Here is a 21,825-nt window from a genome sequence, read left to right as displayed (position 1 = left end):
ACACAAATGTGTAACTGTAGGTTTCTGATAGGCTGTACAACTTGTTAGAGTTAATATCCTAAATCACTAATTGCATTCCCGCTATCTCACTTGCTATGCAGGATAGGGACTATTGAAAAATCTATCCCCCCTTCCTTTTTTTACTTCTGACTTTTTGGTTCAAGTATAGTTGTTTGTCACATTTTAAAGGGTTACCTATGTAACTTCAGGAATACTCCAAAGCAGACCAAAGTCATGGTTTTGTTTTGGGAGCTGTGGTTTGTCAGTGCTAGAGATGTGCTCTATGGGCAGAATTTTGCTGCTGCTGCTATCAGCTGCTATCGAGGTGAAAACAGATGTGGGACCAAAGTTTATAAAAAGGTATCAGGGATATTGTGGTGTAAGGGTTCAGAAGGATCAGAGCACTTAAAATACCTTTTGCGTTTTCTTTTTATATATAGAGAAAAAATTGTTATTTAGAGATACATTTGAGTGGTTTTTGTCTTGAACATGTTTAATGCTACAGGAAAAAATACGAAGAAGATTTACCTGAATTGGGGTCTAATACAGTACCTTCATGAGAATGAAAATATTTCAGTGACAGCATTAAACTGGAAAAAGAAGTTTATCCTTTCAGAGTACTACATATCTTCTGTATTGAAAAAGGCAGGCTTTTATGGAGAAGAGATAAGTTTGTTACATTACAGGATCCTCGTTAGACCATTAGAATTATTTAGTAAGCCTTTATTTTGTCATAACTTGGCTCTAAAGCCTATCAATTTGTGACTTTCAGTATTTTCAGTAGGAACTTTTTATCCACAGCAAGCTTACGTCACTTTTTTGAAATAACTGATGAAACCTCTGTCTGGCACTCCTTAACATATAGATAGCTAACAGGATGATGGCTTATGCATTGTGTCTTTAAGTAAATATCCAGACAAAGCTCTGTTTGATTCCCAAATAAAAGATTCTTTGTTCGTAGTGAAGGAAGTTAGTACTCCAGGTGTTTTTCCCATGACCCTAAAACTTACTTCACTGCACAAGTAGTCATCCTGCAACTGGTAGAAATATTTGCGTGCAGGCAAGTACTGACTTTTTCATGTCCTTTGAGTGCACTGTGGGATCTGTTATTAAGTATTTAAAAGGTATTACAAAGGAAGATCAAGGCAGATTTGTTGCTGTTACTGATACAAATAAACAACGTCATCTCCTTTAACAGTGCCCAGTTAGTTTCATAAAATTATCTCCACAGAAGTGTCTTTACAGTGGCAATACCCTTCACTGCAACGCAGTCGGAGTGTATTGTGGTGTTACTGTCCTGTTATGGTAAGCTGTGGTGACCTGAAGATGTTGTATAAATGACAAATTGCTGCATTCACCACAGTGAGGTATTTCTTCCACCACTGATACAGGTGATGGTGTGGCAACCAGCAACTCCTTGGCTTTCCTGGAAAAAATCCAATAACTGTGGTGAAACATTGTTTGAACGTAAATACATCCTAGCTTCTCAGTTTTTCAATGGAAGTATGTTTTTAATGTCTTGAGACAAAATGAAAGGCAACTCCTTCATTCAGTAATTTTCTAGGTATTTCTGGCACCAGTTTGTCTTGCATGAATTGAGCTGCATATATTGACAGAAACAGTGGAAGCTTTTTGGTGGATGATTGAGGGAGATGCATTAATACAGAATTACATGCAGAAGTTTGATTTATTGCACCTTGGCTTTACTGCAGATATTGGTAAAGATGTTCAGTCGTCTTTCATTTGAGCTGGAATCATCAGCAAACTATTCCAGTGCAGAATAGGATAAGCATAAAGATAAGATGTGAGCCAAAGAGCACACAAAACCAAACTTATTTCCAGAATTGTAATGATTTTAATCATTTTATGCAAAGCATAGCAATTTCAGCTGTTAGACTTGGAGTGTTTCAACAGAATGAAACTTCATGGCTAATTTTCAGGTGCTTATTTATTATGATGGGTAAGTATCACCTAGAAGGAACCTATCTGCAGCTTAGTGCTGAGCAAATTTTGGACATGTGAGAACTTTATTTTACTCTTAAAAAAAAAAAAAAAAGGTTTAAAAGAAAAGTCTTACTTTATTTTTCTGGTTACCATTTATTCTGTTCTTCCATTGCCTCCAAATTGATTTTAGGATTTACATTAGATTTAAAACCGTTTATTATTTTCAGATGTTCTACCATATGAAGAGAACTATATTACTGGTTATTAAATCAAATTTTTCTTTGGTTAAGGACCTGGTTAGAGAGACCTGAATTCAGTAGCTCAGTAAATATATTTCTGTTTTCTGCAGGTCTGCTTACCTGCTCACAAGTTTTAGTGGTGTAGTTCACAGATATGTCAAACATAAATTATTTTCATATTGTAGGAGATCAAGAACTACATTTTAACAAAATGATAACATTTTCTTGGGATTATGGTACCCAATGTACTGCTCCAACCTGATAGTAGTGTTTCAGTAAGCTAATATCCATTGTAATCAGTTGAATTAGTGAAATGTTGCAAAGCACTGTTCCGAATTAATCGAACACTTCTCCTGACTGCTTATTAAATCAGTAAGAAAAATGTGACAAATTGTATATGATAAATGTGGTTCTACTCTACAGCTAAAACAAATCACAAAAAAAAAAAAAAAAAGTGGAAAAAGAGAAGCCGCAAGAGCAAGGAATACTTATATTATAGTAGTAGTGTGTCCTAAATGCTCTGTCTTTAACCATTATTCATTTCTTCTCACAGGAACTTGAGTTTCTGGAGATTTTATTATCTGTATACAGGTATACAGAATGGAAGTCACTGCCCTTCTCTTCTGTCCTTACTGCTGCTGAGCTGTGTAGGAGTATTTGTGCTGGTTAATGTAGACCTACTTGTAATCCAAATTTATAATCTTCTGTCGCCACGTTATCTATTATTTCCAGTAAAACATAACGTGATGTAAAAATAACTAGACCTGTGAAGCTTATGAGATTGAATCTGCTGCACTGTCCATGTCTGATGAACAGTCCCATAAATAATACTTCTTTTGTCCTTTATTTTATAGCTCAGTTTAGGCCTGCACTAGTTAGCAGTTAGGTCTTGAATATGCTGGAAAGTGTAAGCAATGCAGATTAGAGACACTGCTTAATTGAGATAGTAACCATATATGTATGTAGCAGGTGATGCTGCTAATTGATACCATATCAGATATTTCTCATAAAATGCAGAACTTAGTGAATTTAGAAATAATTTGTTGATACTTTCACTGATCTGTCTCACATCAGACATTTGTTTCACCGTATGAAAAATGTGTTTTATAGTTTCTAATGAGACTTCTCTTTCATTTTGTGGTGTCTGATACTATTTCCATCTGAATTTGTCTTCACTAAATAATTTCTGAAATGCATCTAAAGAATGGTCATAGTTAAGAGTTTGGTTAAGCTGTGTTTTGTCAGGAGCAGAAGAGGTGTAGCACACTTTAAGTATGTTAAAAGAACACCAAAGCGATCAGTATTGACATTCCACTAGTTTAAGCAGCACATTACTTGTGATTTATTTTTCTTTTTAAAGGTTTTGCTCCTATAAACATTGTTCCTGCTGTTGAAGAATGTAAGTTGATGTTGCTTGTAAGTGACAGCTGCTGTTGGCATGGCATCTGTAAATCTCTGTAAATCTGTAAATCACTGGATAGTACAAGGGTTTTAATAAGTGTATGATTGTACCCTTAGTTCAGAAACCTATTAATAAAGCCATACTTGCCTCAGATCTAAACCACTTGAACATTAACACTAAATGCTTTGTCATAAATGTTTTAAATGTGTAAGGCAGACTCAGCTTAATGAATTATCCCACATTTCAACATTCCAAAATTGTTGGTATAGCAAATTAAAAATTGAGCCAGTAATACTTTGCATTGATTTTTCTAACCACCTTGAACTACAAGGAGTTGTATCCGTACGTACAAATTTTGTATTATAAAAATATTGATTTCAAAGATGCATCCACTCTTTTTTATGTTACCAGTACTTAGCTAATTCCACTTGAGTACTGCTTAGGACCTTGCTGGTATGATTTTAACATAACAAATGATAGGATTCCTTGCATATCTCCTTGTATATATTTCTTAGTAGGTAAAAAGTTACGCTGTTTCTTGGGGTGGGTGGGTGTGGGTTCCTGGTTGGGTTTTTATTTATTTATTTTAACATTTCATTCTTCATGTGCATTTATGATCTCTTTTTAAGAGCCCTGGAGGTCTGCTGCTATTCTCTTCTGCTTCTCTGCTCAAATACCTAGACATGCTATACTTCTGATTAGTGATGATTCATCCAAGCAAACCTTATGTAAAAAGGGTTCTTAGATTAATTGCTACCTTTTCTCTTATCAGTTTCATCCTCTTTTAAAAAATCCACCCTTCTTTATCGCTGTCTGTCAGATATTGCGACACCAGAGCTGAGTACAATTTTCTGTATGAATCTTCACTACAGTTTTATAGGAAGAATTTCTAAATTCCATGTTTCTTTAAACACAGGTCAAAACCACAATTATTTCTTTGTTGAGCTACCTTGATGCAGGTAGAGATCTCTCTTTTTCATTGACTTGCTTCTAGATCACTTCATTCTAATACTTTTCAAGTATTTCTTGGTCATACTAGATATAGTCTGATTCCAGTCTAGATCTAGACAGTTCTTACTGAGGTGGTCCTTGGAGCAAGGAACAATTATTGCATGCTAAATTCAAAGGGTGATGGAACTTGAGAAGCTGAGGAAAATGGAAAACGTTCTCAGATGTCGTTGAACAGAACTTTCCTGTATTTTTTTCTGTTCTATTTGATTAAAAATATGGATGCTACAGTGTATCTGTATAATGAAGCCTAAGCTAAATTGACCCAAAGTGATGAAAACATGTCAGGATATGCTGATTCAAGGAAAATAAGTCCTTTTGAAGATTACGGGCATTTTGGAAAGAATCTGGCTCCATGTCACACCATCCTGGAAGGTATGCAGAGCAAGCTCATGTCTGCTCTCTAAATCCTATGTCCACTTTGTGCTAGAACCAGACTTCCTGAGGAACATTGCTTTCTTCTCTGTTTAAAAGAACAATTATTTTTTTTCTATAAAATTTATTAGGGTCCAGTTTTCTGTATTCAACAGAGATGGCATAAAGATAAATGGAGGTGATATTTAAGTTGGGTTTGGCTGCAAAGTCAGAACAGGAATAGGGTTTAAATACAGATTTCATGGCATCAAAGTCGTACTATCTTCTCCTACCAGATTTTGAATTCACGTGGTGGAAGGCCATTACGAGATCAGGTGAAATTACAGGTTCCTGCCCATAACAGGAAACAGCTGTTTTGGGTTGAGCTCTGACCTGAAACAAAATGTGCAAAGCCAAGTTCAGGTTTTAGAAATTGGATGGTACTGGAGATGCACAATCTGAAGATGCAGATTTAAGCAACTTTGCCTCAAATTTGGGGCTTTTTGGTTTTGATTGTTTGAGTTTTTTTAAATACCTGGAAAACAGTAATGAAAAAAATTACCATTTGGAAGCTTGTTATTGTTGCATATGGAATACAAAATGTGTTATCACATCATGCAAATGTTACTGATGTTCCCATACACATAAGTGTTGATTTGGTTAAGTATATTCAGAAACAATGGTTGCTTTGTTGATATGTTGCTTATATAGTACACAAACAATTAAATACCCTGTGTCATTATTGTATATCAATATTTTTAGCCACTTGAATGTTGCAGCATAAAATATCTGGATATGTGTTTTAACAAATTACTAAGAGAAATGTGTTTTCAAGGTCCTGCACTGCTGCTTGTGTTTGCATCAGTTGCAAAGGTGAAAATGTTTGTTACTGTACAGGATTTGCAGGTGTTACGTATGCTTTCCCCGCTAGAGTTCAATGATTTTGTCTTGTGTAAGTGTTTTATTTGATTTGTCACTGTTGTTTTCTATATTTGCAGCAGGGTTTTCCTTTGGTGTAAAATAAACTCTGTTAGACTTTCTTGTTTAAACGCAGGAAAACTTGTCTCCTGTCAGAAGACAGAAATGTTTTCAGTGTTTGATCTGGCTTAATACTTTATTTTAAATATTTATTTATGTCCACTGTTCTTCCACATGATTTAATTCTGGCAATAGATTTTTCCTCCTTGCCTTTTTTTTTTTTTATTCTTCTGCCGTGAGTTTGTTGATTCAGCTGTGTGACTCTGAAGGATTATATGTTTTATGGAGTTGTCAATAAATGAGGTTTAGATGGCGGTGAATAGCACTGTTTTCCTTTCCTCTAAAAGACAGGCAGAATGTCTTCTAATGCCCTTGTGTGGGGGGCTGTATCTCATGGATCTCTGTGACAGTGATCGGAATGTGAATGTTACCGGGTTTTAAACAGTTAGAGAAGATATGAAGTGTGTAGGGCTAGCACTGATGTCTCATACCAAATGGTCCACCAAGGAAAATGAAATGCCAAGTTTGTAAGAGCTCACTTTGTACTTATTGGATTTAGTTCTTTACTTTAGTTCACTGTTGCTGTTCTGGGTTGCTTTGATAGTAACTTAAGAGTGGATATCAGTGCAAAATACGTTAATTTCCTTTACCTCTCTTTACTCAGTCTTCTGTCTCAATGTTCTCAAGGGATTGGAATCTGTGCTTAATGTATTCCAGAGTTTGCCTGTATCTCACTGGTGTTATTATAATGAAGGATTAAAATGGATCCTAGAGTCTGCATAATTTTATGTTTTGACACTTACATCCTAAGTACTGTTGTGACGCAGGCAGCTGAGCTTTGGTATTAGTAGTCCTCCAGGGTGTCCAGAGCTGAATCAGTGATGTGCTCAGCAGCAGCTGTTATCTGAATTAAATGTGTCAGCTGTACAAATGTAACAAGCAGAAGTAAAATATAACACAGTTGTTCAGAAATGTATTTGTAGTTACAACACTGTGCCCGTCAGAATTTCAGGTAAAGGTGAGGAATTGCTCTGGGAAAAGCAGGAGATGGTGGGTGCCTAATTAGTCAAACCAGGTAGTTAATTCAAATTTTAGTAGTTTAAAATTCTACCAAGAAATAGTTTTCTTTTTTGGGGGGAAAATAATACAGATTTTTCTGGTATTCCTGTTGTGGGAATTTCAGGGCCAGGTGTAGCATGACTAACTGTAACGAGAAGTCTGTGAAGATGAAACTCTTAGAGCACTCTAAATACTATCAATATCCATTATTCTCAATCAGGGCCAGAAACCAAAATAAAATGTCTTCTCAAGGGGCAAAATTCTCATGCTGCAGTCCTGTTTACCTGCCAGGGTAGTACTTTTAAGCCCCCTCAAAGTGATCAAGTTTTTTCTCTTTAAAGAATGATTCAGGGTTCTTTCTGTCTTTCCCCCAGTATATCAAGTTGTGTTTGAAGTCCACTGACGGAGGAGCTAGTCTAGCCATTGGATTATGACTCTTTTACTCTGCTATCACACAAAGATTTATAGATAACTTTGTGTTGTATGAAGCTGCTTTGTTCCTGACAGGAAAGTGAAAAATTTCTAATTTCACTGGAAAAAGTGCCTGTAGTGTCTTTAATGTCTGTCTTTTTTTTTTTTTTTTTTTTTTTGGTCTGCTATGTCTCTTCCTCAGTGAGCAATATAATTAAAATTCATAGTTTGGCACTGGGATTTTGATTATATAGTTAATTCTTCATCATTCCTATGTCTCAGATAATTCATGTTTGCCCAAGCTTGTGTCGACCACTAACAAAGTGCTGTAAAGGTTTTTGATTCATTCAGGGTTTGGGCTCTCTGCTACTTACCCCTTCCATCTTGTGGTAATCAGCGCTTTTAAATTATTTTAAAATTCAGCATACACAAGTAAGTCTGGTCAGTAGTTGTCTTTTAATTAATGACATGCTTGCCAAACACATGAGCTTACAGAAGAATGACTTTGTGTACTATCAAAAATAATTAGTATACACATTTATGTTGATTTAATCAGCATGGAAGATCCCTGTATTGTATTTCAGGAAATCTTGTCTGTTAAAAATATGATCTTTAGTTGTTTCCTGTTTTTTCTGGTTAGTAATTGCAAGCATGTAGTGTTGGAGGTGGGAGAATACCACTCATTTTAGAGGTGGTGAATATATTTGTTCTCACTACTTGAACTGGCGGGAAGTAATTGCAAGACTATGTAAGATTTGCACTTAAGTATCTAAAAGAATTGAAATCAAATAAATTTTTTTATTATGCAGTTAGGGGTTTTATTTGATTTCCATATGGGTTGAATTGTTGTTCATAGCATACAGAGGATATAGAGAGTGAAGTTACTCGCTCCAGCACTTCCAGTCCTGCAGCTGCTTGTTTCTTTTCCCCTTAGCTGCAAGGCAGAAAATATTAAGTTAACTAAGATTCATTGTTTTTTTTAATGGATGTGTTTTTTTGTATAAATATGTAAATAGAAAGCAAATGTTAAGACAGTGAAACTTTCGAAGTGGGACTCTGAAAGATATATAGTTACTGAAATTTTCACTCCTGCAGTCTTAATTAAGTATCCTTTGATCTCACGATGATGTCTCATAATATAGTCATTTCATAACCAGAGCCCCTGGAGGGGGCATGGTGTTCAACCTGTAACTTTTTCAATGTATAGGACATGAAACTATGGTTCCCGAGTGAGGAACTGGATACTTCTCTGTGATTCACTGAGCGACGTTACACCTTGTCTGGTGTGCATAGCACAGCGGCAGAGAATGTGGTGTCACAGTCACAGTCTAGCCTGGCTCCCTGTGAGGAGGGACCACTCCTTAGGTTTGAAGTCCTGTTATTAGAAAAAGGAGTTGAATTCCAACCACTTTTGGAGCAAATGCCTTAAAGAACAGATCATTACATGAAGAGAGATTGTCAACACCAGTATTCACAGTGGTTCTGCAGAAAAGAGTCCCAACTTTGGAGCCCAAGTTGGCAGAAGGATCTCCCTACACTTGATAGAGAGAAGGATGGATTTTCAAACATACATCTGGCCTGAGCATTTTCTTCCTAGTTTGCTGTAGATAGTTGTACACGGAGTCTGCTCACTCATCTCATCTCTGTCGATGTACCTAATTATCTGCAGGTGTGATACTCTTGCAGGTATCTGTATCTGCCATTCAGAGCCAAAAGCAGTAATGTGGTGTTGTGCGCTAACTGTCGTGGGCAGCTCAGCCCCACGCAGCCACTCGCTTGTTCCCCCACAGTGGGATGGGAAGAGAAATGGAAGAGTAAAAGTGAGAAAACTCGTGGGTTGAGATAAGGACGCTTTAATAAGTAAAGCAAAAGCTGCACATGCAAACAAAGCAAACCAAGGAATTCATTCACCAGTTCCCATCGCAGGCAGGTGTTCGGCCATCCCCAGGAAAGCCGGGCTCCATGTCACGTAACGGTGACTTGGGAAGACAAACACTGTCACTCCAAACGTCTGCCCCGTTCCTGGTAGGGAATATCACTTTTGACAGTCGGAGTCAGCTGTCCTGGCCATGTCCCCTCCAGACTCCTTGTGCACCCCAGCCTACTCACTGGCAGGGCAGGGTGAGAAGCAGAGAAGGTCTTGAATGCTGTTGAAGCTGTTCCTGCTCATCAGGAACGGAGATGTCTCGGTGTTACCAACACTGATTTCAGCATGAAAAGCATCTTGTGAGCTACTATGAAGAAATTTAACACTATCCCAGCCAAAACCACTACAGTATGTTTAAAAACCTTAGTAAGTGATCACACAGAACAGGTTCCATGCATTTTAAGCATTTGTCAAATTTGCACTTGGTGAATAATTGTTCATATTAATTTTGTTGCCTGTATTCTTATATTCCAGCTAACAAATCGCTCCAGGAAATGATGAGGTGGTACACATAGTCTGCTTGCCTGAAGGATACTTTTATTTTTAATCATGATTCATTTGGATTTCCATCTGGCAGAAAACTGCTTCGGAAAATTTGCACATTTTCAAGCATGTCATGAGCTATAATAGACATGTTAAACTTCTGAAATTTACGTGCTTTGAATTAAGACTTTGTTGTTCATATTGAAGTCCACGTTGCAGTTTTTTCTCACTATCATGTTTCTGAGCCAACTTTTTGTTTTCAACCCATTGTTTAGTGTTCTTCTCATTAAGATGTACTACTGCAGTATTTACAATGTCTTCATCTGATTCTTCTGAAACAGGTTATGTACCTTTAATACCGCTCTTCATTGGAGATATTTGAAATTCAGATACAGCTTGTTTACCTGGCAATACTGGGCATTTCTAATAATTTCTGCCTTATTTGAAGGAAGATTACAGTCTCAGGATATTGTGGCTTTAGTATCGTGCATCAGGTGGAATAATAAGCCACATTTTTTATGCAAAATCTGAGAATGTGATTTTAGAAGTTAGGGCGTTTAAAGTAATTTTGAGATTACATTATTTTAATTTCTACATAGTAGAAGAATGCAAGATTCAGGCAGGAAATCATGCTGATCATTGACCTTGAGAGAGATAACAAAAGAAAAAATAAATTATTGTACTGGGGAGAAAGGATGGGGTTTCTCATATCATTATATTCTACCTTGCAATAATATTACAATATCACAATAGTATACTTTAGAAGATTAATGTATACATGATTATTTTTAAGGATGGGATTTTGTTTTATGCTACCACAAAATTTCAGCTTTCCAGCAATGTGAGGCTTTGTCACCTGTTGTTCAAAAAGCCTTAAAGGCTATGTAGCGTGCACGGGTAAGCTTTCTTCCTTTCTAGTTGTTGGCAGAGTATTTGCCAACCAATGAATGATACGTTATTTAACCTAAGCCTGCAGGATGATAAAGATGCTTTTCCCATGGCAAACTATTTGAGCCTTGTCTGTCTTTAACCTTCTTGATACATTTAAAAAAAACCCAAACCAGCCAAAAACAATCAAGAAGTTTGCTCTGGTGTTCCAATTTCATAACACAAAAGGTCTAAATAAATTAGCTTTTAAGGCTAATTATGAAGCAGTTTCTTGTGTTCCTATTAATATTGTTACTTTGTTTATTCTCTAAACTCTTCAAAGCAAGGCAGTGTAACTGAAGTATGTCAAAGTAGCCCCATTAGTAATGCTCCATTGGTTAGCCTGGAGCCTCTTTTGTCCAAGCAGCACAACTCCCATCAATACCTTTCTAGCCTGAGCGATGAGGGAGTCTATGGCGAGCTGGCCTCCCCGTGCACTGATAAATGTTCCAAGATTATTCCTGTATTTAGTTGAATTCTGTGCTTCTGATGCTGGATAGAATCAGAACATTTGCTGTTGTTGGATCCTGGTCATTTCCTGTGTATTTAGGGTTCATACTGTGCTCGTGAATTGACAAAAAGAAAATAATATGAAAAGACTGGACCTAAGATGAAAATGTCTGCCAGATCTCCTAAAACTGAAGGATTCTTTCAAATTTCAGGTTGATTTTTCTCTGAACAGCAAACTGTTAGCCCCCTGAATAATTTGATTATAATGTTTTCAGCGGATCATCAGTGCCAGTTTTGCAGGTCAGGTTTGTGAGTAGAAACCTTGAGGGCTTGCTCCTGTGTGTCTACCATGCTTTTGCTGTGGCTGTACCTGGCTGTGTGCGCCACTTGCAAAAGCACTGCAAATTAGCTTCAGTGTGTTAAGAAAAACTGAAGCTGATGTGGCTTTGCCCAAAATATGGCATTTCACGTATCGTATTGCAGCAACTGACTTGTTCACATGGGCAGGTCTGGGGCAAGAGCTGCTCTTCCCTGACTGTCAGCCAAGATTCTTTTGATGCTTTTTGCAGGTACTCATCACAGTTTACATAATGAGGGCGAAGTTCTGCTATACTCTTAAAATACAGATGCACCTTTTCCTTATGAAAAATACTTATTTTCTCCGGTTTCACATCTTTTACTTTTTCTACGTAGAATGACTTGCAGGAAATTTGCTACTGTGATAATTAATTGATCTGCAAGTTAATATTAATTGGGGAATAGCATATCCTTCTTTTTTGTTTCAAGTAATGATGATGAAAAAAGATTTTAAGTGAAAATTTGAGTATACTGTGTATGAGTTTTGTAATTTTAATCAAAATATGTTAATAGTTTGGGGTTTTTTAAATGAAGCTAATATAACCAAAAAGGAGTAGAGTTTGGGAATTTTAGTGTCATGATAATCAGGTAACTTGGTTGTCTTGCAGTTATTTGCATGTAATAGGTGGATTTTTAAAAATTATTTTATTAGAAGATTTTTTTCTCTGTGTGATAGACAAATATCAGTAATAGCAGTCATTGAGGCTTGCTTATAAGTCATAAGGCACTCAATTCTTGAAATGTAGAAGGAGGTTGAACATTAGTACAGTAAAGAGCTATGAGGGTTTTTTTATTGTTTTTTTAAAAAATATCTCAGGACTGAAAGCTGTGTACCTTTTCAACTTGGTGTGATGAAGAACACAAGCCAAAATATTGCTGTTGGTGAATGGCCATTATGTTGGAATTATAATTACACTACCGAAGTGAAAGGTTGTTTTGTACCACAAACCCGAGGATATTGCATAAGATTCTTACATTCTGACACTTCTTAAATGAAATTAATTCATTTAATATAAAGCTTTCTGCGGTGTGGGTAACCCATTTTGTGGGGTAATGGTATTTGTTGTAGGTAGGTTTCTGTATTGCTTGTTCGACATTTTGTGAGATGGTATGCAATATTCCATTTGGGATTTTTCAAAATTTATAGTAAGAACTTGGAAAATGCAGGAATCAGGCTGAATCGAGGTTAATGGCTGTTTATAGAAGGTGAAGGCTCTGGGGTAATACAGAAGGTGAATAGGTTGCAGTGTTCAAGAGCAGCTCTGTTTGATTTTCAATTAGAGCCTAGAAGTATAAATTATACAACCAGGAATGAAACACAGAGCTAGCTTTGTTTCATAACACTTGACTGTTCAGATATTTATTATTATTATTATTATTTATAATAAATATTAAAGATACACCAGCAAAGACATTGCTATCCTGTACATCCAGTGTTAGAAACAGCCATATTAAAATGGAAGTGATTTTTGGCGTTTGTGCAGAAGCCTCACTGATTTGTTGGGTTTGTCCTGGCTGTAAGAAATCTTTCATACTGATGAAAAGCAGTTGGTAAAGGGATGATGACGATGGTGATTAGACTCTGTGAGCACACATTTACACTAACCATCTATTTCTGAACCAGAAGGTCCTTCATTTTGCTTTTCTTGGCAAATCAGTCCAGAAAGATTTTTTTGATATATAGATTTCACAGTAGATACAAGTTTGCTGTGAAATTTATACTGGTTTTAATCCTTTTCTTAATTTATTTTATTTTTTTAACAGTTACTCTGTTCTTGCAGGTCTGCACAATATAATCCAACCGAATCGTTGTTGTTTTAATGCATAGAAGTTTGTCATGCTTAACGTGTACTATTTACTTGTTCTTTTTATTTTCGCCCCCTGTAGGTATATTCGAATTGTTGGGACCCACAACACAGTGAACAAAGTTTTCCATATTGTGGCATTTGAATGTATGTTCACGAACAAAACTTTTACTCTTGAGAAAGGTCTGATAGGTAAGAGATAAAATTGTTTTCCTTTTATATGAACTGTTGCAAACACTTGTCTTTTCATTATTGCACTCTTACTCTACACAGAAAACTTGAGTTAAATGATGGTAAGCATAAAATTAGTTGGCTAGTCCTTGCAACTTCTTTGAAATTCCAGTTCTGTGGATTAATTAGTGATGCTGCAGGAATGCTAAAGTTCAAATTAAATCAACTGCTGCTGACAAAGCCACTGGTAATTGAGTCACGCTGTGGTGCTAATCCAATTTTTCTTTGCATGTCATAGTATGGTTGATGTTACCTCCCGCTAGGTTAGCCTGAATTCTGTAATGAGGATGGAGTAACCAGAGCTATTTATTGCAGTGAAGATGGATTTGGGCATTTAGGGCCTCTTATACAGCCTAGTTTCAACTGCTGAAAGTAAACTCTCATGCCTTGATTTTCCCCCAAAGAGTCATAGACACGCTTAGCCATGGCAGAACGTTATATTGGCTTCCCTTATTCTCTGAATGTTGTGTTGATGGGGCACTCTGCTACCTCTGGAGCTCCGGACAGCTTGTATAGTACTGATTTAAGTACCTCTACATAGTACTGCATTACTTAAGGTAGAAATCCCCAACAGACCAACAATACTGAATGGTGAACTATGTCAAAGTAAGATTTAATAGTCCAAACAGGGTGATTTTTGTGCTTTCTTCCATATAAACTCACATAAGTGAGATTCTGAAATCCATTGGGAAGAGTTTTGTGTGCCTTTTAGTAGCTGCTTAGGTGGGATTTCCCACAGTTTCTTACTTCTGGCATGAAATCGAGAATTTCAGCAAAATTCTCAGAGTTCATGCTGATTTTAAACATGTATTTAAATAAAGTATGCACATAAGATAGATGGAAGGGAAAGCAGTGTTCAAAAAAGAATGAGAGGGAAGATTTTAATAAGACACAGTTCTTTCACATTTTTTTCTGAGAAAACTAAAATATTTAGCTGTGAAAAAATGGGACCCAACTCCTTCAGCCTGTTCCCAATCCATTATATAAAGGCGTTGCATGGTTGCACCTGATTCATGGGGTGTGCTGTGTAATTTTGTTGTTGTTTTAGAAGCATGGAGTAAGTAGCCTGACAAATCACACCTTACTGATTTTTATGTTATATAGCCCCAGAGTGTACAAGCTGTTCCATAATGCAAATAGAACGTTTTCCCTTTATTTTAGGGAGTTTGCAAGCAGTATTGCCATTGCTATTGACAAGAAAATAGAATAAGCATTAAGGACGAACTGGGTTTAAAGAAAACAGCTACCTTCAGTAAGCTGGTTAACAGAGAAACAAAATGTTTTGAGTTTGATAAAACCTTAAAAATTTCATATTTAGCACTGCCAGCTATGAATTTTTAAAAATACAAAATTAGAGTACTGTGTGCAAAGAAGTGGTACATACATCTGTATGTATTTGATGTAAGATTATCAGTCTTGTTTAGCAAATACCTAATTTAGGACTCAAATAATGTATTTGGGTTTTGTGTGTGTGTAAACTCAAAGATTGTTTTGTTGTAACAGCAGGCAAGTAAGTGAATCTGTGCATGTTCATGGAAGTGTGCTTGTATCATGGTTGGCTTTTCTTTGAGATACTCCATGACATTTTGGGCTTTAGTGAGCATTTTGGTGAGACAAACTATTTGATCTGTTTCAGCATTTCTTGAGTTTCAAAGATAATCTAGGGGATGGAGACTTTATGTGGCTTTATTAAAATTTATCCAATTATGGTTTTTTTTTCTGTAGTTACAGAATCTTACAGGGAAATAGGGTACTCATTTAATAGTAAGTATTCGTTCATGGTGATCAGTGGAACTGTGCTGTCACTCTGTTGGGTTAATCAAGCTGCTGTATGCATACGTCATTTGAAGTGATCTACAATAAGCAAAGAGAGGCCTGTAGGGCTCTACAGCATCACAATTTCAAGTAACCACTGAGTACTAGCCTGGACTGGACTAGAAATCAACACCCTTGCCATTGTCCCCTTCATTTCAAAATCACATCGCCCTCTTATATATAATCTTATATTATATATAATATATAATTATATATATTATAATCTTATATTAAAGAGATGGGAGTCAATTAATGGCCAATTAAAAGAGTAAGGATACAGTGAGTAGTTAATTGAAAGAGGGATGTGGATGAACTTCAGTTTGTAAATGAGGTAGCAACAGTTGGATACATGGCCCTGCAGAATTTATGGTGAGAAAGGGACAAATGGCAAGATTTTGGGACTATTTCAGGGCAGTCTGGTTGTGAAATGGTGCAGGGGCACAGTGGCTGTTTCACTAGAATTTATGGCCATCAACATTATCTATCCAAAAATATTCCCAACAGCTTTTATCCATCAAAGTGACCTTATCTCCATTTAATGCTTTGTTTTACATACCTGTGGTGGTTACTGTAAGGTAGCATGTTGTCTGTCTTCCCTTGATCAAGCAGGCTGTCCCAGTTCCACTTCTGTAAAAAAAACCAGTGTGACTACCAATGGTGTATTTGGCACAGATTTATTTTATTGCTCTAATGAGGACTTGTAATGTTTGTTTCTGTTTCTGCAGTGACCTGATAGGGTAGAGTGAACTGAAAGCAGTTAAGAAAGCTCCACAAAATAGACATAAGTGCAGCAATCAGAGCAGGCTGCTCTTAAGCTTGACTGAGTGTAGAAGCTTTAATCTTTGATCCTTGAAAACCAGTATTAGGTAATACTCCTGGCTTTATGTTTTTGTCCAGTATAGTATTAAATATGGTATTAAATTAGGTTAGAACAAACACAGCTGCTGTTTCTATAACCTGTTTTATTAAGAAAATGTGATGTTGGTCAGCCCTTGAAGGCCCTATGGTCCTTTCAGAGAAACTTTGTGACCCTTACTTCTACCAAAATGATGCTGAAGATAATATGCAAAGAGTTTGTCATTTGAAACCTCATGTCAAAGAAAAAAGGCTACTGAAGTATTTGTTCAGGGATCTTGTTTGGAGATTTGAGAGTAATTATATTTATATTTTTTTTTGTGAAACCTGTTCAACTTGATCAGAAAGCTGTATATACAAAGAGGGTAATATATCAGATGCATTATGACTGATGGATAGTACCTATGTAATGGCTGTCACTGTAAAGTGAAGATTAGAAGGCTGGTAAACAAATAGTAAAAATGAAGCGCTCTTTCATAATAACAGCAATTTTATGTTGCTGTGGTTTTGCGTATATGGTTTTCATGACAAATTATTAATGACATAAAAGTTAATACCGAAGATGCAATTACTTTATACAATACTGGATGTGGTACTGACATGACCCATTGGTGGTTGAGTAACAGTTTTGAAGTAAAAGTAGCAAGAAATGCTCTTTCTAGCACTGTGTGGTGTTTTAGTGTTGGTTTATACTTTGTTGTCTTGTGAGATGAAGTAAGTGACAGAAATTAATTCCATCGAATGAAATTATTCCCTAATGCAGATGTTAGGGTTGAGATGTAGTTTTCCTTTTGGCATAGTACTATCTCTAAATGTGTAAGTTAACAGTTCTACGTGTTAGATTCATGAGTGTGACATAACTGGTTCATTTAACAGGGATGTAAATATCTTTTTAAAATTCAAAAGCATACTGTTTGCTTTTAATGAACTTCCGTTTCTGAAATTTTGAATGGTCTGTAGTCATTAATATTTAATCTAGAATCCAAAACAAATGAAAATTGTTACAAGGAAGAGACGTACTCCTTTGGAGGCAGAAGCAGTACTTGGTGGGACGTGGTGTTTCATAAAAGCTTCTGATCTGCCCAGTGGCATAAAGCTACAACAGTGTGTAAGGGGCTGGTTCTGTGTAGTGCCTCTTTTGGTTTGGGGGGGGCAGGGGGGTCTTCCACCTAAATATAGGAACCACTTCCTCTTTTCTGTCTCAATTGGAAAAAATTTATAACCATGCTTAGTCTTTTAATCAGTACTCGGTGCTGAGGAGCAGTCAGGAACTATGCAGGCATGTGGGTTTGACCAGCCTACCATCCTATTTTAAGCCTCGTTAAGGTCATAGGGAGTGCGATGTGGAAGGCTTTAATATGAAGTTGTGTTTATCTGTAGTCTGTCTCAGTCTATCAGACTGTCTTGTAACTTGTACGTTACACATGAAAGGGAGAACAGTGAATAATGACTGAAGAGCAGGAGATGGATGTAAAACACTGGAATGTCCTTGGTCACCCTCTAGGGAATGCTGTTCAGTACTTATGAATCATTGTGAACCTTCACTTGTGTGCTGTTCAGTGCCTTAGGAGAACTTGTATTAAATGGGAAAAAAAAATCACTTGTCTCTTACTTTCTGGTAGTTATCTAAAAAAATAATAATTAAATGTATAACCAAGAGAAACGAGTCCTATCAGTTTCCTAGTGTGTGGTTCAGCTTTGAAAAAGATTGCATGCTCTCTCTCCCCAAGGAAGCAGTGAGAGTTGCTATTTTTGTGTCTAGTTTAATGTTGACTCCACACAAAGCTATCGTATTTCATTTCTTCTCCTTTTTTAAAGGTTAGCCTTCTTTAAAAACCATGCAGGTTTACCCAGCAACATAAGTCAGCCCTGCTGCAAGCATAGCCTTAGGAAATTATGAAAATTTGAAGTCTATCTAAATACAGCAGGGATTTTTTTTTTTCCCCTCTTCTTGCTACAGGAAAGGGCAGCTACATGGTTGGTTTGGTTACTGCTACCCGTTCTTCAACAGAGATCTGTCCGTATGACTCCAGTTTCTTTTTATTTGATTGTTTTATACTTCCTATTTCCAGTGCTGTGACGAAGGATGTGTACTTACTAGGGCTCTTCTGAAACAGTTGCTATTTCTTCAGGCAGAATGTTTAATGAAGGAGCCCAGTAGCCAGCCAATCGCCAGTTCTAATGACTTGAATGGGTTTGTTCTAATTTACTGGATCAGAAATCATAGGCTTTAGCATATATCAACTGAAAAATCAGCCTTCTCTAAGGTTATTCTAATCCACCCTGACAGTTGGACATAGACAAATATTAGTGGGGTTTTCTTTTCCAGCTAAATATGGCTTGCAGAAAGCTTTCCACTGAAACAGGTGGAAACACTGTTGCTATTTGTTTGAAGTTGGTATTTCTTGAGTTCTTGATTGATTTCTTGATTGCTACATTTCATTTGAATCTTCAATATCATCAGGAAATTTCATCTCAAGAAAATAAGAAAGAATGTGTGGAAGAGGAGACAGGACTTTATACTTCTAATTAACTGAAAAGTCTGTAGACTCAGTATTTTCTACTGTGTAGCAAATAAACAAGTGCTAATTCTAAATGAATAAAGGTAAGAATTAAAAAATCTTCTGGCATGTGGAAAATAATGAAAGCAAATGCCCAGTATCTTTTATTTAATACAATAAAATTGAACCCTGGAATAATACTGACATTCCTGATTTTTTTTCTTTGCTCTCAGGCTTCTTTTATCTAACCATCGCTTCCTAGTGAGGAAACTTTTGTCAGCTCAGTTGATGTTCAGGTGGAGAAGGAATGCAATTGTACCATTAAAAATGGAGCAATTGAAAGCTGAGCATTTAACAGATGTCAGCATGGGAGAAAAATCACTCCTTTACATTAACTAAAACAAAAATTATTTTTTTCCAGTACAATTTCTTGTTTATAGTTTCTTCACAAAGACATAGTTTTGTGTCTTAAGAGAATTCAGTAAAATGAACAGTTGTGTTGCAATGATGACACTTTAGCTGAGAATCTTTGACTGTTGCTTGTATATTCAACAGTCCATAATGCTTTAAATTACTGCCTTCCTATAAAGTACGACTACTTAGTGTATCTGCTGTCTCTATGTTTATTTTAGTAATTAAGGTTCATTGCTGTCTGATTTTGTGAGCTGGTGCAGGCATCCATTCTGTTCTTGCCTTTCTGTGTTGCAAAGAGTTATTTGTGGATTTTCTGTTGTGTGATCATGTCCTGTCCCGTCCCGTACCCCCAGTATTAGCCAATTGACTGCAGTGAAGTTACAATGGATGGGCAGAAAGCAAAATCTGACCTGTCCAGACTGGGAGGTGAAAGGAAGAACTTTACACTTCAGACATGGAAGCAGTTAACAGTGGCTGCATTAATTTTTTTGAATACATCAGGGGAAAAAAAATTCCTACAGAAAATCAAGTCTGCTAAAAATTAAGGGGTGGCGGGGTGGGGAAGCATAAAGGATAAATAAATAAGACTGAGGCAACCACACACTCCTGCTGTGTTTTTCTCCTGTGGGATCTCTGAGGACAGTTGAATGACATATCTGTCTTATCTTTAAATGTAGCCAGTATAGATGGCCCTTAAGTCATGCCTTGAAAATGACAATCCCTTATAAAAATACTATACTAGAATTAAATATACTGCCAAGCTGTTTGTTGCTCTGTACTGTAACATAAGACCAAGAGACAAGATAGTAAGTTTTAATGTTCTGATGCTACTGTCCTGTAACCTCAATAATCTTCTCCGTTTTGTTTGCTTACAGAATGTGTATGCTTTGCTAACACACATCTTTTCCATAAATGAAAATCAGATTTATTGGAGAAAAACTGCTGTATGAACAGTGTGAAAAAATAATTTCCATATTTTAATCCCCTCTTTTATTTTCTCTTAACAACATTGTTTCCAGTAAAAGCTGGGTAGCTGGTAGATTAAAAAAAAAAAAAAAAAAAAAAAAAAAAGAAACAAGACTGTTAGTTTTGGCAGTATGTTTTTGTAAACAAGTGACCTAAATTGAAGCAGGAATTCTAAAGGGAAAAAGGAAGAGAACCAGAAGACTTGAAAATACAGCACAGAGCAGAGTCCCCACCAGATGGTATTTTTAATAAATTCATCAAGCGGATATAAAAGATGATAATGAATATTCAAAATAGGGAGTGACAGACCCCCCCCCCTAGACAGAAGGAAGAGTATGGTACCTCCCGCACACTGCAATTAGTTAGAATCACTTTCTAATTAACCGTTGTAGGGAAGACCACAGAATTCTATTAAAAACACACTAAGACAGTTTCTGGGTGGTTCTTAAGGATTTTGACTAATCAGGGTAACATCATCGTAGGAGGTCACGGATTAGTGCAGAAATCTAGATGTGAGAAAGAGCAGGACAATGCTCAGAGGGCCTGAAGGTGTAAAAGGGTGGAAGAAGAGAGCTGTGCTGTGTTCAATGCTGTGTTCAGGTAACGCCTCACATAGCTCGGGGGGGGGTCCGGAACATGCCATAGAGCTTCAACATGAACATTGATTCTGACACTTCATCTTTTACTTTTTTTTTTTTTTTTTTTAACCAAGACTTCAGTAGTTTCCTCTTCCTACAAAAAGCAGCAATATATATAGATGCTTTAATACCTATGTAAAATGGATACTCAACGTTCCCTTGCTGCCAGGGAAAAGGGGAAGAAAAGGAAGCCAGGGCAACCTCTGTTTCAGTGCCAGCGCTCTCGGTTCGCATTGTTAGTCTTTGCTGTATTCAGACTGTTCCCAGTGAAGTACTTCTAATGTCTGCCACCTGCTCCCCTGTAAGAATTTGGGGATTTCTGAACGTCTCTTTTCAGTAATAGGGAATTAAGAGGTTTCCAGAAGAATAATATGGTGGGTTTAGTAATATTTTATGAGCAGAGATGATAGTACAGTAGATTTTTCAGAAACCGTTGCCTTTCCACTGCCTTGGATTATTACTTGGCAGTGAGCTTGCACTTTTTTCCCTTGTGTGTTTTATGATGTGGTGGTTGGTTGGTGGTTTTTAGGTCACGCTCCTGACACCACCAGCACAAGTAAAATCCTAGCTTTTAATGGAAACTTATCTCTTTTTTTTGGGTGCTGGAGACTCTTACAATTAGCTCTGAAATTTCACATAGCTATATTTCAGCCATTTTCAGACGCTGTAGTATTTTAAATATATATTTTACAGACAACTATTAAAATCATGTAATTATTATGCGTGCAGTGAGCTTAAAATAGTACATTTGCACTTGTACTACATCATTTGTTTTCTTGTGAAAATTCCAACAGTGTTCATTTGAAGTCTTAGTTATTCTATTTTTTTTGGTTTTCTCACTTTCAAAAATGTTTTATATGAGAGATTGTGAATTTGAAAATTTTGTTAAATTGATCGTTGTCATTCAGATAACTTTTTAAACTTATTTCTTTCTCTGTCTTCCAAACTGCGTTACCACACAGATTGATTGTCCTTTATCAGAGGCTGTCACACAAAATCTTAGCATTTTTTTAATGCAGCCTGTGCTGAAAGATTTTTTGTTATCGTTTAGATAAAGCAAT

General features: G+C 36.5%; 1 protein-coding gene across 1 annotated transcript in view; it reads left to right on the top strand.

Annotated features, from left to right (window-relative positions):
- BTBD9 (BTB domain containing 9) overlaps positions 1–21,825 on the top strand; it is a 118,243-nt gene that overhangs the window by 61,900 nt on the left and 34,518 nt on the right. Inside the window, exon 8 of the mRNA XM_037405083.1 lies at positions 13,427–13,536. Within this exon, the coding sequence (XP_037260980.1) occupies positions 13,427–13,536 (110 nt within the window). The remainder of the gene's footprint in view (positions 1–13,426; positions 13,537–21,825) is intronic.

Source organism: Falco rusticolus, chromosome 12 (genome assembly GCF_015220075.1).
Source record: "Falco rusticolus isolate bFalRus1 chromosome 12, bFalRus1.pri, whole genome shotgun sequence".
Taxonomy (NCBI): domain Eukaryota; kingdom Metazoa; phylum Chordata; class Aves; order Falconiformes; family Falconidae; genus Falco; species Falco rusticolus.
The sequence above is the reverse complement of the archived record's forward strand: the minus strand, read 5'-3'. Positions and strand labels throughout refer to the sequence as shown.